The following is a 16184-nucleotide window of genomic DNA, read 5'->3' as shown; positions in this document are numbered from 1 at the left end:
ACCCATATTGTTGTCTCAAGGAAGGCTATAACTAAAACGTAAAAACAAAATAGAAATTTCTCTTCTTTATCCGTTGAACATGCAATGCTATATGATGTTAAATATTATCCACCTTAAAATATTTTCAAACTTTTAACTTAGACAAAACAACCAACGAAAATTTAACTGATATATTATAGAAATAAGTAAAAATTGCAAAAATAAAATAAACATTTGTCACTAAGAAAAAGGAGAGAAATTCAAATTCAGTGAGACGCTAACTCTTCATGCTTACAAAGTTCATATTTGTTGCATTTAAAATAACAACTACACCTACATAAGAATGTAAATTAAAAAAAATTGAATAATTTAAATAATATTTCGGTCATTAATCCTGTAATGTTGTCAAGCAAACTTCATAAATGCACATTTTGAGTCGTCCTTGGTATTCAAAACGCTTCGAAAACAATTATGTCACCGTCCAGTATAAGAGAGCTCCCTTATTACAAGTGACAACAGTCATACAAATCTGTTGGTCCGATAGGTCACGTTAAACTGGTCAAGTCGGTAGCTCAAGTAATAGCATCGAAACTATCGAATGTCGAAAATCGCGCGCCATTTTGACGAGATGCTTGGATCACAACGACGCAATATGTATGAAAGCTTGCGGCGCTTAAGACTGTTTTCTTTCGAGTCACGTGTAACGTATTTTGGCGAGGCAAATTTTGAGGTATAGCGCGTGTCTGTCTCACTCACTCTTACGGTAAACCTAACTAACTGTTTCACTTTGAAAGGATTTTTGAACTAATGTTGGTAATGTGACATTGTCGCGATGAGGTCTTCCGGTACAAAGCGATTTCCGGTACAAATCTATCGGTGGACCTTTTGTCTCGGCAATAAAGTTTGTAGTTCGGTGACAGCCTTTGAGGCTTGAGGAGCGCGAGGCGCGCGTGTGACAGATGAGTTTTTGAATGATTTGAAGTTTGTGTGTATTTGTGTGGCATGAGGTGTTTGTGTAGTGTCGACTCTCGCGAGGGAGTTTGAGAACCGCGAGGCGCGCGTGTGACAATGAGTTTTTGAATGATTTGTGTGGCATGAGGTGTTTGTGTTGTAAGACTTGCGCGCGAGGTTATGAGTTTTTACTCATTTTTGAGGTGAGGTGAGTTGAGGTGTGATGTAATACATTTTTTCCGTGTGAAGTGCTGCGACAAATCAACAATATGAGTGGTACAAATGAGGTGCCTCATGAGTGAGGAACTCAACACTATAGATTATATTACTGGGCAGCGCCCGAGGACATAAATCTGCGATTTATAAACACGTCAATCAAGCATACGCAAAGACGTTTTCTACCTTTTGGCATAACATCTGTCACCGTTACTCAAATTGCGTATCTAAACGTCACGAGAAATTTTTACAGTATAGATATGGGTATTACATTATGTAGTCTATCACTAATCATTGCCTACTTTATCATAATCGCCTCATTAACTTGTGGAAGTATAATTGGTTCGTCGGAAATTTAATCGATTTGGTTATTTCCCATTACTGATCTGACTTATATTGAACACTTCCTGTTGCTTTGCGAATAAAAAACGGTTAATTTTATTTTATGACGTATACAGCAAATATAGGACATTTGTAGGTTAATATACTATTCCTTATCAAGTTATCACATAATATACCAGTAAAAGTGTATCATGTATCATATTTTTAAATTAAGTAGATGGTGAAGCTCCTCAGCATGTGGGACGGCACAAAAAGCGCCATGTGCCATCTAAGATGTTGTAAATCCTGTGTGTATGTGAAGGTAGAGCGAGTTCCTGAACTATTTAGGATATACTAAGGCAACTCGTCACTTACCACATGTGACATCCACATCTATCGTTACCGTTATATTAAAAACATAAAAATGTTTTCTTATGAAACGTTCTCAAAATATTATAATTGACGGATAGTGCCTACAGACTCTACAGATAACACCGCTATAGGCAATACGCTGTAGGCGAACGGTCAATTCTTAAGTAAGACTTGGTCAGAGAAAATTTCACGTAACCTAGAACTAAGAAAGTAATTACGCTAACAATAGAGCAGTAATTCACTTACTAGCTAGTTATTTCCCGAGTAACGTTACCGGTCGTCGTGTTGTCTAATACTTAAGATCCATAAGATGTTTGCTCTGTTAGCCAGATGGTTTTATTCAAATCGCCAAGTCGACAGTCACAGGTCCGTTAAACAAGCTACGGAGTAGGGTTGTGGGCAAGAAAACCATCGGAAACCATGGTTAATAGTTAACACAAATAAAATGTCGACCTCTGAAACCGCACGGATGTAAACCGGATGTTACTTCGATTACGTACGGTTTAAGCGGTTTTTTTACGCCCAGCAAGCAGGGTGACAGCTTCTTTAATTTCTTAAAGCGATAGTGGTTAGTTCACTATTTAAAAGACATATAGATCTGCAATCTGTTCTCATTTAATTTTGCATAACGTATGACGCACATCAAGAGTAATAATCGAAACACACGTACGCAATATAACTTAAACCTTATGATAAAAGTTTTGCTTTTTAAAATGATAACATCATATACTGCAAGAGAGAATTGAATAGTACTGTAACTACTGTATGATATTTATGCAACTAATATACATAATTACATATACTACATTTCATAGTCAGTAATTATATTATAGAATACTATTTCGAGAACGATGAGGCAACCATTAATTAATTAATCAGTTGGTATTGTTAGATTTATCGATATGTGTAATCCCTAATACTCAGGTATATCACACATCTCAATTTGGTGAGCGTCAGGACCCTGGACCACTACAGATATTTGATGTTTAGTACATACTAAAATTTAGTACCTATTTGATACTATTTGGTACCTGAGTACATATATTTGGTACCTCCACTGATATCGAAAAATCGAGCGAATAAAGTGGCCAGACATTCTGACGTCAGGATGTCTGGACCATTTTTGGTTTACGTAGTTGTAGACAACACTACTAATTGATATCTTAGTCAATATTTACTACCTATTTGGTACCTGTCAATATATTTTTTTCAAATTTTTTTGGCGTACCAGAAAAAAGTTATGATGGAATTTAAAGTTGTGAGCCCAGCCGTGGCGTTAAAGTATGTAGCGCATGTCAAAAGAATAGAGGCAAATCCGCTTGCCCTCCTGCGCGTCAACTTATTTTTAGGCACTCGCACATCATCTCTACTGACTAGTGGCATTAATATAGTCGAAATATAAAAGTAACAAAACAGTGTCAAAACAGGCGCTACATACTTCAACGGCACGGCCGGGCTCACAACTTTAAATTCCGTCATAACTTTTTTCTGGTATGCCAAAAAAATTTGAAAAAATAGACAAATAGGTAGTAAATATTGACTAAGATATCAATTAGTAGTGTTGTCTAGAACTATGTAAACCAAAAATGGTCCAGACATCTTGACGTCAGAATGTCTGGCCACTTTATTCGCTCGATTTTTCGATATCAGTGGAGGTAACCAAATATATGTACTCAGGTACCAAATAGGTACTAAATTTTAGTATGTACTAAACATCAAATATCTGTAGTGGTCCAGGGGTCCTGACGCTCACTCAATTTGGTTGAACTGTTTGAGAGAACATACGAGAGTAGGTGCAGAGCAACGCATACAGCGATACCACAGGTCCATTGTTAATGAAGGTAAACCAGAAAATCCTTGCTGTAGCCAAAACAAAATGGGAAAATGTCTGTCAAAAAAGTGGATCGTAATTTTTAAATTAAGATGCAGGTAAATTATAATCACCTCATCCCTGCGTCCCGTTACGCATGCAACCTTAAGTCAAGCATTAGCGAAGCGGCAAGATCGAGGATACAAAGCAAAGGAAACCCGCGCTCTGATGTTTGTCTTACAATTTGCGTGTTTGACTAGGAGCCGCTTTCCTGCAAGCCCACCGGTTTTGCAAGGAGCTGATTGTTTACCTTCTCATGGTATGTTAACTGGGGCCTTTGATGCGTGACTTCAAGCATGAAAACTATTTCACGAATTTGTTGGTTGTGTATAATAGATACATGCATACCTACAAGTATCAATACGATAGACATTCGTGAGAGCACTGTAATCCTCGTTTTGAGTAATCCACTGATCCCGGTTTATGACATGACACAAGTCACAAAGGGAATTAAGAGGCTTTTGCGCTGCGCTGCAAGCCTCAAACGATAACCGATACCTACTTGTAACCACTGCAATAAGGAAACTAAATAATTAATAAATAAATACTATAAGATATTCATGATGACATGTACCTAATATAAAAATACTTAAATATACATATGTATAAACTTTCGAGTAGGGCTACGAAGCTCAAATACTTATTGGCCGTTTGTTAAAAAAATGTTGGTTTGATAACGCAAGCGGGATTGTCTGCTAATTAATAGACGATCGGTCTAGCCTACCGGGTAGTGACCCTGCCTGCTAAACTGCGGTTTTGGTTTCGAACCCCGGTAAGGTAAGGCATATATTTGTGTGACAGACTGATGGAGTTATTCAAATAACTAAACACTTTTCAACTCTATAGTTTGTCCTAATCCTACATTTTGACATTTAATGTTTTTAAGAAATGTAACAAAGACTTGCTTGCTTGAGTTCTATGGGCATAGGTACTATGTAAGATGGTGATTGAGCCGGTGGTCGTTGATATGTTCTTGACATTATGCCTTCTTTAAGACTATACAGGAGGGGTCAATTCTCTATACAAACACTCTCGACTATTTCCTCCCTGGTTTTTGAAGATAGAGAAATTATTATATTATTTATTATATTAATTATTTTTTTCGACACAGATTATTATTATTTTTATCTGTGTCGGACCGTTTTGATTTTTTTGATATTCTTATTTTTAAAGATGCTAGAGCCCATCAAAAATTTCCAAAAACAGCTTTCTTGATTATGGTGCAAAAAGGTCTGGTATTCAAAATTGGTAACAATTAGTCAAAAAAACTAAACGGTCCGAATATTTCATTATTATTCAGATTCTCAAATTTCGTTACGATTGATTCAGTTTTGCAGGAGGAAACAGTCGAGAGTGGAACTTCAATTTTAAAGATTTTTTCGCAATATCTTTTAATTGAGTTGTTCTGAATGGACAATTTTTTTTCGATAAATCTAGTTAATAACACTAGTATATTTTACTAAAATTCCCAAATTGAAAGGGGGGCTCCTTCCTATTTTAGCATTTTCGCTCCTGTAACGTCTTAAAGTTAATATAATGTTTCATTGAATCAATTCTTTTTACGTCTAAACGCTATGTAAATTAATAATAAAGCGTATTTATGTTTGACCCCGTTGCAGTTGGCAAGGAATGCGTGCGAAACGCGATGCACTTTAATTGAACTAGTATTTCGTTTTCATTGAGGCGACTTCTAATTATTAGATAATCCGTGGAAGTGCGGACTTTAGTCTTTTTTTTAAATCGAAGTACGGAACGCTCATTTCTTGTATCGAAAATGTTTAGTGTGGTAGGTAGGTACACTATTTCCTAACGGCACAGTATACATATTTGATAAATGTAACTATAATTTTATTACAGCACAACGTGTCTGTTTTTCTGGCTATTACGATATTAATCGTTCAAACTATAAACTGATATGTATACACGGAAAATAATTTAATTTGTTATTAGAGTATCTCTACCTACCGACCGTACCTTCATTCAGGTCTATACATGTGTGATTTGCGCTCAAAATCACCAGGATTTAAGCTAGGAACACACTACGCGGACGTCCGTCGTAAATCGACCGCGGACGGGAATCTGGACAATGACCACGGACGTCCGATCGAAATCTCACGACGGACGTCCGCGTAGTATGTTCCTAGCTTTAACCCAGGACCATCAGCTTCATAGATTATTCACTACAAGTACTACAACTTGATGGGCTGCAAGATCGGTCCTTTAATAAATAGAGATTTATTGAGTGCACAATTTCTATAAGTTTTACATTTTGTAAAATATGGCGTTGATGATTAATGACATATAGGCACTTCATATTTAATTGGATCACACAAGTGACTTATAATTAAATCATGTATGTGCCGATGGTAATTCGTATCAACGGCATTTTAAACACAGCAATAAATCTCGCCTTCGAGGAAAGAGCAATACATAATAATCGCGGAAAATATAAAAATCGGAAAACTTGGTTCCAAGACGTAGGTATAGCAATCGTTAAATAAAACATTACAGTTATTATTGCAATTAAGAGTGTTTGTCACAAGTTCACGACGTATTCATCTGAAAAGTAATAATTCCATACTACATTATATGTTACACATTACACAATTTATATTCGCTATGTTTGACTGGCTGCCCTCATTTTGTGGGCTTTTCCATGTTAAATTTAAGGAGTCTAATTAGATCCAAGTGTTCCAACGACCGCCACTAGCATTAATGTTTGATATGTCCATACGATTAAGTGTGTTTATGATAAACAGCGCCAGACCTTTATGAAACTAGGTAAGTTTCTGATGTATGTGTACAATAGTCGCCGACAGTAGAAATAGGAGCCGACATAGTGTGGTCACCCTACATGATACATTTGTATGAGAAAAGTTATGTCTGAATATCTTTAAAACCAGACAACGAATATAAAATATTAGATGGTGGATATTTAGTAAAAATTTTTACTAAATGTTGAAGTACTTTCGAGTGTCTGTGGTGCTACAAATCTTAAGATATTTCCATTTTTAACTTTCTCAAAACGTGTGGACTGAGTCAGCACTTACAAAAATTTATTATAAAAAAACCTGACACGTTAGTGGTTCGTTTTGTATTTTACAAATTCTCATTTCACTTTTACTAAACTATACACATATAATATCAGTCTAAATCTTATGTTTTTCATCAAAATTCGGCTTTTCAAAAGTGTGAGGATTGAGTGAGCATAAGAAACTATTTGTAAAAAATTAAATACGTAACTAGGTGATCTAAAATTTATACAGGTAGGTTGGCATATTTTTTACTAAATGTTAGTATATAAATATTATATGTTAAATGAATACATTCACTGTTTTCGTTGGTAGTTTGTGAGAACTGAGTGAGCACATGTTAATGACTGTATCTTTTGATTTATCTTTTTACAAATTCAGAGATTCGTTTTACAATTGTTTTAGAACTTTTACTAAATGATCAGCATATTTTTTTTTATTTTCGGAAGGTGCTCACTCAATCCACACGCACACCGACTCGTGAGCTCCTAATCATTGTCCTTGTTAAATGTTTCAGATTTCTTGGCTTCATTAGTATAGGTTTGCTATAGAGATGCACTGAATATTCGGTTACTATTCGGTATCCGGCCTATTCGGCCCTTAGGCCGGATACCGGATAGTGACGTACTATCCGGCCGGATACCGGATGTGCTATTTTTGATTGAATGATTTTGGAGTAAACAAATTAAATGTAAAAAAAAAGCTGTTACTCTTATAATACTTACAATCATAGCCCTTTATCATTAAAAAAAAAACATTTAAACAAAAACGGACTCCGCGCGAAGTTCACTACGAAACAAGTCAAAACCTGCACGACGCGCCCGCTCCCTGCTTAAATTGTAGGTATTGTAGGTAAAATTCTGCTGTCCGAATATTCGGCCGATGGTTAGGCCGAATATTCGGTATCCGGTATCCGGCCAAACAACTATTCGTTGCAGCTCTAGTTTGCTATATACCTATTGTGTAATTTAAAGGCAACAAACTTGGCGACTTGAGATCGACAAATGTGAAATGAGGAAAATCGGAAAATATACCTATTCTAAATATACTGGTAGGTAGAAATCAAGATACTTTTGAAACCTATTCTAATATCACCTAATATGTAAACACACTATCAAAAGTATCAAAGATTCATGTTTTAGGTACTCTTTCCTGTTTCATGGTTCTACCTAACATTTTAGTATTTTTCCCCTTATAAACGACCTTTTAAGTCATCATAACGTGGATTTCGAGTTTAACTCATAATGACAAAAAATAAGGTTACATTGCACGAACCCTCAGGGGTGAATTGCACTTTATTTTAAATAAATAATAGCCGAAATCATGGCATGCTAAGCAAACGCAGCCGCGGGCAGAAGCTAGTTCTCACACGACCACCATGACATCTATGCAATTTCAATAGCGACAAAGTCAAGATCGCAGTTAGTCTGAACTCTGATGAATGCATGAAGGCAACTGGCGGGCGGAAATAAGGCTTTTGTTGGTTTTGCACAATGCTGAAAATTAATCCACTTCCAAAGGATGACTGCTCGTGCTCGTTAATTAAGCAACTGCGCAGTTTTGCTTTTAATAGCAAATCTGACTTAAATTTCATCAGTGATTGATTAGTTGACAACATGACAACAAAACTAGCAAATCAAAGGGCTTATGCGAACATCGACAGCCGATTTGGTTAGTCGACCTAAGCAGACTTTGAGCTGCTAGCACAGATCGTGGAAGTGTTATATTTATGTCATAATTTCATTAAACGGTTTTACGCTGTGCTATCAAACGCGCTGCGTTTTATCGGACCGACTGTATCTGCTTATCTAAATGCTCTCAAATATTTGATCGAGTGTGGAATTTAAACTATAATTAGTTTAAATTCTCTGGGACATATCTGGAACAAGGCGCTTGAGGGGTTAGACCATGATGCTTGAATTAACAGATTGAAAGTGACAAATTCAGTAGCAAATTTTTGACAACGGCGTTCCAGGGGTTAAACAGTACATATATTGGAATAGGTGGATCTACACAAAGCAAGTAGTATAGATGTGCCAAGGCCAATCAGACAACAGAGTCCACACAGATGTGGAGTGGACTTTCCTAAATCTAATGAGCAGATGTACGCGAAAGTGACCTATTTTACTTCTAATTTGACGTGTCTGACGTAGGAATATAAGGCAAATAACTCCCCCTTTCTGAGCTCTGCTAATGGGGTATTCAAATGGAGGGGTATCCGCAATTCCGCATACACGGACAAGAAGAGAAGAGAAGCATCAGATTTTCCGTTTCCGTCATCAACATCGCGATAGATCCATCGATCCCAGATTCCATCCTCATCGATCCCAGATTCAAAATGGTATGCTCTCATCAATTTTGTGGACAGGTCTTGCTAAAATAACAAGTTTTTTAAATAATTAATTAAGTAGCTTAACTGTAACATCTCCTATATAGACTTGACGAATTCAGAGAGTAAATATAATGTCAACAAGCGCAAAGTGGGTTAAATTAGGTATTTCGAAACTGAAGTTTTATTATGTATCATGACAAATTTGAGAGCATAAATTAAATAGCACTGGCGCCAGACTCTTGGATAAGCTTCGGTAAGGAAGTTCATCATAAGTTATGTGACAAAATTGTTGTACGAGCGTTATTCAGAAACGCAAAATATAATACTGCCTTGTGCTCGTGGCAGAATAACTATTCTCCACGCTTCATATCATTAAACATGAAGATGTAACAAATAAAAATAATTTCGAATTTATAATATTAATAAGATTTTAGTGTTCACATTAATCCGTCAAAATGGTGCCGTGGAACGAGCAAGAAGCGCGTAAATATTTTTTTTTTATTGTATGACTGTCTGAATATGCCCTATGATGGCAAATCTCATACATATTCAATGGAACAGTGAAATAAGGTTGAGCAGACTGGTGAAAAATGAGAGTCGCGTCAGGGGTTAAATGAAATAACAATTTATAATTGATGGCAGATATTTTCCTATGTGGAACGTTTGGATGGTGATCATAGAATAAGAAACATAACAAAGAAGTACACTGTATACTAGCTATATCTTATACCTGTAAACGAGCAATTCTTGTATATTAATTTATTTATTTATTTATACACCGACGATCTCGGAAACCGCTCTAACGATTTCGCAGAAATTTGTTATGTTTTCTGGGCTGAAAAATCGATCTAGCCTAGCCTTAGATCCCGGAAAACGCGAGTTTTCATGCGTTTTTCTTTCGCGTTAGTAAACGCAAAATATGGTTGTTAATTACGCCGACCGCGCATCGGCTGGGCGTAATAGCTCAGTCGTAAGAGGTCGGTCTAATGTTCGCAAGCACATTTCAGGGTTTCGAATCCCGGCCAGAAATAAAGTTTTTTTTAAAGAGTTTGTTTATCTAAAGACGTGATATAATAAAATAGAACCACGTCGCCTGGGTTCCCTCATTCACGGAGATGGCGAGATCGACAGAGCAGTTCAGCACAGGATTAACGCAGGATGGATGAAATGGCGACAGGTTACAGGCACAACCTGCGATCCCCGAATGCCTCTCAGGCTGAAGGGAAAAATTTATAAATCAGTTATCCGACCTGTCGTCCTGTATGGAAGTGAGTGCTGGGCCACCAAGACGAATGATGAGAGAAGACTGCATGTGAATGAAATGAGAATGTTGCGATGGATGTGTGGTGTGACAAGACTGGATAGGATGCGGAATGAGTATATAAGAGGAAGCCTGAAAGTAGCGCCAGTGACAGAGAAATTGAGAGGAAGTAGATTAGCATGGTATGGGCATGTAATGCGGAGGGATGAAAGCAATGTTATAAAACGAGTGGTAAATATGAAAGTGGATGGATACAATGGTAGTGGAAGGCCTAAGAAAAGATGGATGGAATGTGTGAACAACGATATGAGAGTGAAATTTATTAGTATGGAAATGACGGCTGATAGAGATAAATGGAGGAAGATGATCTGCTGCGCCGACCCCAAATAATGGGAAAAGGCAAGGGAATGATGATGATGATGATGTCGCCCACATATTATGTATATAATGTGGTTAAATTAGTTAAAAATAAAAACGTAATTTACAAGAATAATACATATGCGTCATTGTATTTTATTACTGGTGTCAAAAATACATGCAGATAATATTACCTAATGTTTAAGCAGTCAGTTAAAGCGCTTGCCAGATCTAGTTCTGAAAGTAGCTTTCAAGCTTTTTTTAATTGAAACTTAACTTAGCAATGTATAATATTTCTAGACAAGTGTTTTCTATCAATTTATAGTTTCTAGGTATCAACTATTTTATGTAAATTGTACAGTCAGACACAATCATTGTTCTTTTTTGAATGATGTGGTAATACTGTTCGCATACCCCTTTGGTCTACATAGCTGTAGGGTTATGCCGGGTTTTCTACCATGCCATTCTCTTGCTGAGAAAGGGGATAAATATTCTACCCACTATACCACTATATATATATACTTTTAAAATTAGTATTAAAAGCCTAACAGAACAGATACGCCTGGCGAAGAATGACGAGGAGAGCCAAGCCCAAATGATATATATGGGAAAAGGCTAGGCAAAGAAGCCTATACCGTGTCCCACTGCTGGGCAAAGGCCTCCTCCTTTGATTTCCACTTGTCCTGAATATAATGTGTTATGATGACAGATCTCTGGCCAGTTGGTGACATACACATCCAGGTTCCAGGTCATTACTGTGTGTGAATTATGTAGGTAATATTTTACTAATACTGAAGTTTCATTGACTTCATTGTTTAATATGAAATGAACTTATGCAGGTAATTTCCCAATTATGTAATAATTTGTAATAAATTACAACCACTTCTACAGCACAATTACTTTTCTGTTAGAAATTTATTTTTTATCATAATCTTTTATGCATAACAGTAGGTACCTACAGAGCTTTGAATGACTCATAGTTATTTTTTTAGACAAGTCAATGAACAACTGGGATATAGACCGTGATTACCTTTTTGATTTTTAATGAGTTCCAAAAAAAAGTAAAAATAAAAAAGGTAATCATGGTCAATATCCCGGTCAATACATTTCAATTTCATATAAGAGTAGTATAGGACATACTTACACATATTGATAGAGCCCCACAGATAGCTCAAGATGGCTTGTGTTAAGATTATTGTAACTTAAATAAAAGGATGTGGCAAGCAAGAGATCTTCATTGAATAACTTGCCAGAAATAGTTGTGGAAATACCTGAGAGGGAGGCTTTTGCCAAACAGTGGGACACGGGACACATAAACAGGCTATAAAAAAATTATACATAGGCTGGTTTATGTTGAAATTCATTTCTAGAAAGCTCATGAATCATTTTTGTAAGTAATTTATTGTAGTAGTTTTGATCATGATGTGACAAGGGGCTGTCCTACCTATCACAAGCATGAAAAGCAATATTATTGCATAAATTAATGTACAAATACATTACACATAACCTACATAAATGTCAGAAACCATATAGCTTACCAGTAAAGTTGTTCAGCATACTTAATATGTATAAAAAATCTGCTCATATAACATTCATACTATCTGTTCCTAACAATAATAAAGCCATTTTATTACTTTTTAATAGTGGAGTATAAAATGGTTACTCGATTTTATGATTATACATACAATATTTCATAGAAACTATAGCTGTTAGAAAAAAAGAACAGGTACCTTTTGTACGAGGCTTGCTCCATCATAGGCCATATCTTCACCTCGGCACAATAATAGAATGGTCCATTGTGTTGTTACCAAATTTTGTATCACATCCAACCTACAGTATGAGATGAGATCAACAACATTGTATTAAAATAATATTATCTATTTAGTATAGTCCTAGGAAAACTTTTTTTATGTAGGACAAGAAAAACTAAGATATTGACTGGACCTGAACTCTTTCAATAATTAACCAGATACATAGTACTTCCCAACCTTATTTGAAGTATGTCATGACAACATTTCATTGCAAGTTTGAGAAAAGCACTATACATTCCTCTCCGTGAAAAGGCCTTACAGGCTTCGTATCACTATCTGTGTATACCTTACCTACTCACCCTGTAAGCTCTTCTTTCCCGGTGTTTGACATAATGTACTGTTATTATTTCTCAGCTCATACACTAATCATTATAAAGGATCAGCAGCTTGCTGGATAAAATTATTATGCAGGCTGCAGCTCCACTGCCAGCTTACTTAGTCTACCACTGGTGGGTTCATAAACATGTACAATTTTAGATAAATCATGAAATAAACAATTGGTAATTTACCTACCTGGCAGTCATCTAATTAAATCTTGGTCAGGGCATATGTTTCTTTGTATGCGTATCACTGGTTTATCTAATACCATAACCGGTTAATGTAAGTTACAGGATTAGCATAACATTTCTTTGTATGTTTTTCTAAGAATTGAATTGATTTTTAAGCATTTTCAGAATTTGGGACCCCCAATTAGCATAAGTTGTTAACAAAAATTTTCTCACTGTCAGTTTTGTGATGATATATTTAGATAGATTTTATGCTTAATTGTAGTCACAAAACTGACAGTGAGTTAATTTTTGTTAACAACTTACGCTATTTGGGGTGTCCCAAATTCTGAAAATGCCCTTTTACAAATTGTTCCTAAGACTTATTTAGCTGTACATTCTCCAGTGATAAAACTTAGGCAATCAATACACTGACTAATAACAAATGTACTAAGTAATGAATAGGTGTGACTCTTGTGTAATAATTAAATAACTTTCTGCATTTTGTTCATACTCTGTTAACAGTGAGTGCACATAATAATGTGAACATTCCATTGTGCTTTCACTTCTCATACTAATGCAATAAGGTCTTCATACTGTACACAATAGACACACAAACAAGTTTGATTTCATACATAAAATTGGGGTGCTCATAATTACTGTTGGTAAATATCGTAACAGCTGTTTAACATACAATTAGAATGGCTAATCAATGTATGCAGCTGTCTGTCTAGATGATATAAATGCTGAAAAAATACATGATTATCGGAAGTTATCAAACTATTAGGTACTCACGGTTCTGCCTCTATGGACTGTAGCCGAGCGACATAATTCGATGGAATGTATCCTTCTTGTCTTGTTTTCTTGCTCCTAGCTAACCACCAGTCACCTTGAGTATCATTCAGGATCTCCAAATGCTCGCCCTTTCTAAAGCTTAAGTCCTCATCAGTTCTAGCATCGTAATCATAAAGGGCGACGAATATACGGGTGGGCACCACCTCGTTTGTATCCGGACCTTGGCTTACTGTGGACCTGGGGTCCGGGGGCGGAGTCGGCACGGGCGTTTGGAACGGTCTAGCATCCTCCTCGTGAGGATTAGCCCTGTCGATTTTAGTTTTAGGATCTTTCTCTCCTGTACTACTAAAACAGTTCCCCATTTTCTCTTTACAAGGTGAGATTGGTTCCAATCGTTTTGTCAAATCACACACTTGTTTGAATACAAACACCAGTCCAAAGTTTGTATATCTAATAACATTTTATCACGTCACATAAGAGTCAATAACTTTAAACATTTATCGTGTTTTATAGTAAACAAAGACTAGAAAACCCCGAAAACCCCAATCGGACATCACAGAAATCAGCCATTTTGACGCGCCATAGACAAACACAGATTTACTATCTCTTTTGATTGCGTTCAAGGATAAGCTGCCTCTCTTAATAATGTTTATTGTTAGTATTCAATAAATCAAATAAGTAATTTTACTTTGGTAAATAATACATGTCTATTAGCATTTTTTTAAATATCAAATCAATATTATCTCTAAAATGGTACTAAGAATATACCACTGTCAGCGACATCTACTGGTTATTGTTAGAACTTCGGATACAAGACGTAAACGTTTGTTGACTAAAATGTTGTAATATCTCAGAACTAGATGTCGCTGCAGAACAGTTTTCTGAATTTTTACTAACTTCACACGCCTTTATAGGGGCCGATTGACAGACGATAGATTGGCGGACTGCACCGCAACTGCTACTTGTATGAGAACTGTAAGCTGACTGCAACGTCAATCCGACTGAAGTTTCGGTTTGGTCAGGTTTTTGCTTTCAAACATCATGTTTCGGCCAATGGTTCGGTGCTGTTTTGGACTCCGGTCGATAACTAATTAAAGTAATTAATACTTCTTAAATCTTAAGGTACGCACGCCGCAAGAAACGCACGCCAAGCGAAACACCCTGTTATACCAACGCGAGCTCTAATATAGTAGTATTATTCCATCTTTTGTATTCAGCTTTGTAAATAACCTTTGAAGTTGCATTGAGCAGGAAATCCCTACCTATCCCGCATCCTGGCACCCACATAATCATCCCCGGTTGACCGTCGACAGAGATTCGATCGTTAATTTATTTCATGTAGCGGGATTATCGTGATCCTTAATGCGAGGGCTCGTGTGGATTGGTCGTGCTCTAAGCTTCGCCTATCGTGCCGACCTTAATTAAACAAGGCTCTAGGGCAGTCGTGAATGCTAAGACGAATCAGCGAAGTAACAAAAGGGACAAGTCCGATAAATAGACTGGTTTCCGTATCTACATGCTTTATTTAGCTTTATATTTAGGGTGTGTTATCTGATATCTCACTGAATCAGCCTAGCAGACGACCCACCTGATGAGAAGCAGTCATCGCCGCGCGTTGCCGATTTTTGAGAACTCTAAATACCTGCTTCTTAAATAATCTCAGGTCATAGCGCATGGGAAACGCCTTAGAAGGTAGCTCATTCCATTTTGGTCGTTCACATGCTCTTTGGTCCACTGCTGAGAATAGGAATCTGTTCGCGTAGGTACCTACCCACACGCCACTTAACAACCAGTTACTTATTTTTTTTAAGTTCTTCATCATTTTAAACAACCTCTTCTGAAATTATTTACAACCCTAAAAGTACAATCATAAATAAAACCTTCATTTTAAACAACCTCTTCTGAAATTATGCAACATAAATAAAACCTTTGACCTTTTCGCCCTTTTTGGTAGAAAATTATGAAACCTTGAAAGAATGTTGATGGGCTACGAGTATGTCAATCATGTACGCCATGTACGTAATTAACATGTCAAAAGATAAGCTGAAATTTAGATTAGGAACCTACACAGTTGGAATAAAACAATCAGAAAAATAGACTAATGGTTCACATAGCTAAGAGCCCCATTCAATATAAGTAGAAAAGTTTGTAGAAACCGAGGAATATGGTAAGCTTTGTCAGAAGTCCTAGTCTTCCCACGCAAGTAAATTTCACAAGAGATTACAGAATCCCCTTAACATGATCCCGTGGTTTCCAGATGCAGATGGGACAAAATAAATCAACTGAAGTGAGAAAGTATAATTTGGATGGGATGAGATTACGAAGTTGTGAACCAGAAAAGCTAAAAGGAACTATCCCAGGTAAATTCTACAAGATATATGTACCTACGCGTATTTTGCTTT

The 16184-nt window shown here is 36.5% G+C and overlaps 1 protein-coding gene across 1 annotated transcript in view; it reads right to left on the bottom strand.

Moving 5' to 3' along the window:
• LOC125234387 (tyrosine-protein kinase Src42A) overlaps nucleotides 1-14358 on the bottom strand; it is a 100576-nt gene extending 86218 nt beyond the window's left edge. Inside the window, exon 1 of the mRNA XM_048140595.1 lies at nucleotides 13783-14358. Within this exon, the coding sequence (XP_047996552.1) occupies nucleotides 13783-14144 (362 nt within the window). The 5' untranslated portion in view covers nucleotides 14145-14358. The remainder of the gene's footprint in view (nucleotides 1-13782) is intronic.
• Nucleotides 14359-16184: the final 1826 nt, after the last annotated feature.

This window comes from Leguminivora glycinivorella, chromosome 16 (genome assembly GCF_023078275.1).
Source record: "Leguminivora glycinivorella isolate SPB_JAAS2020 chromosome 16, LegGlyc_1.1, whole genome shotgun sequence".
NCBI classification, from domain to species: domain Eukaryota; kingdom Metazoa; phylum Arthropoda; class Insecta; order Lepidoptera; family Tortricidae; genus Leguminivora; species Leguminivora glycinivorella.
Note: the sequence above shows the minus strand (reverse complement) of the source record. Positions and strands in the feature narration are given on the sequence as shown.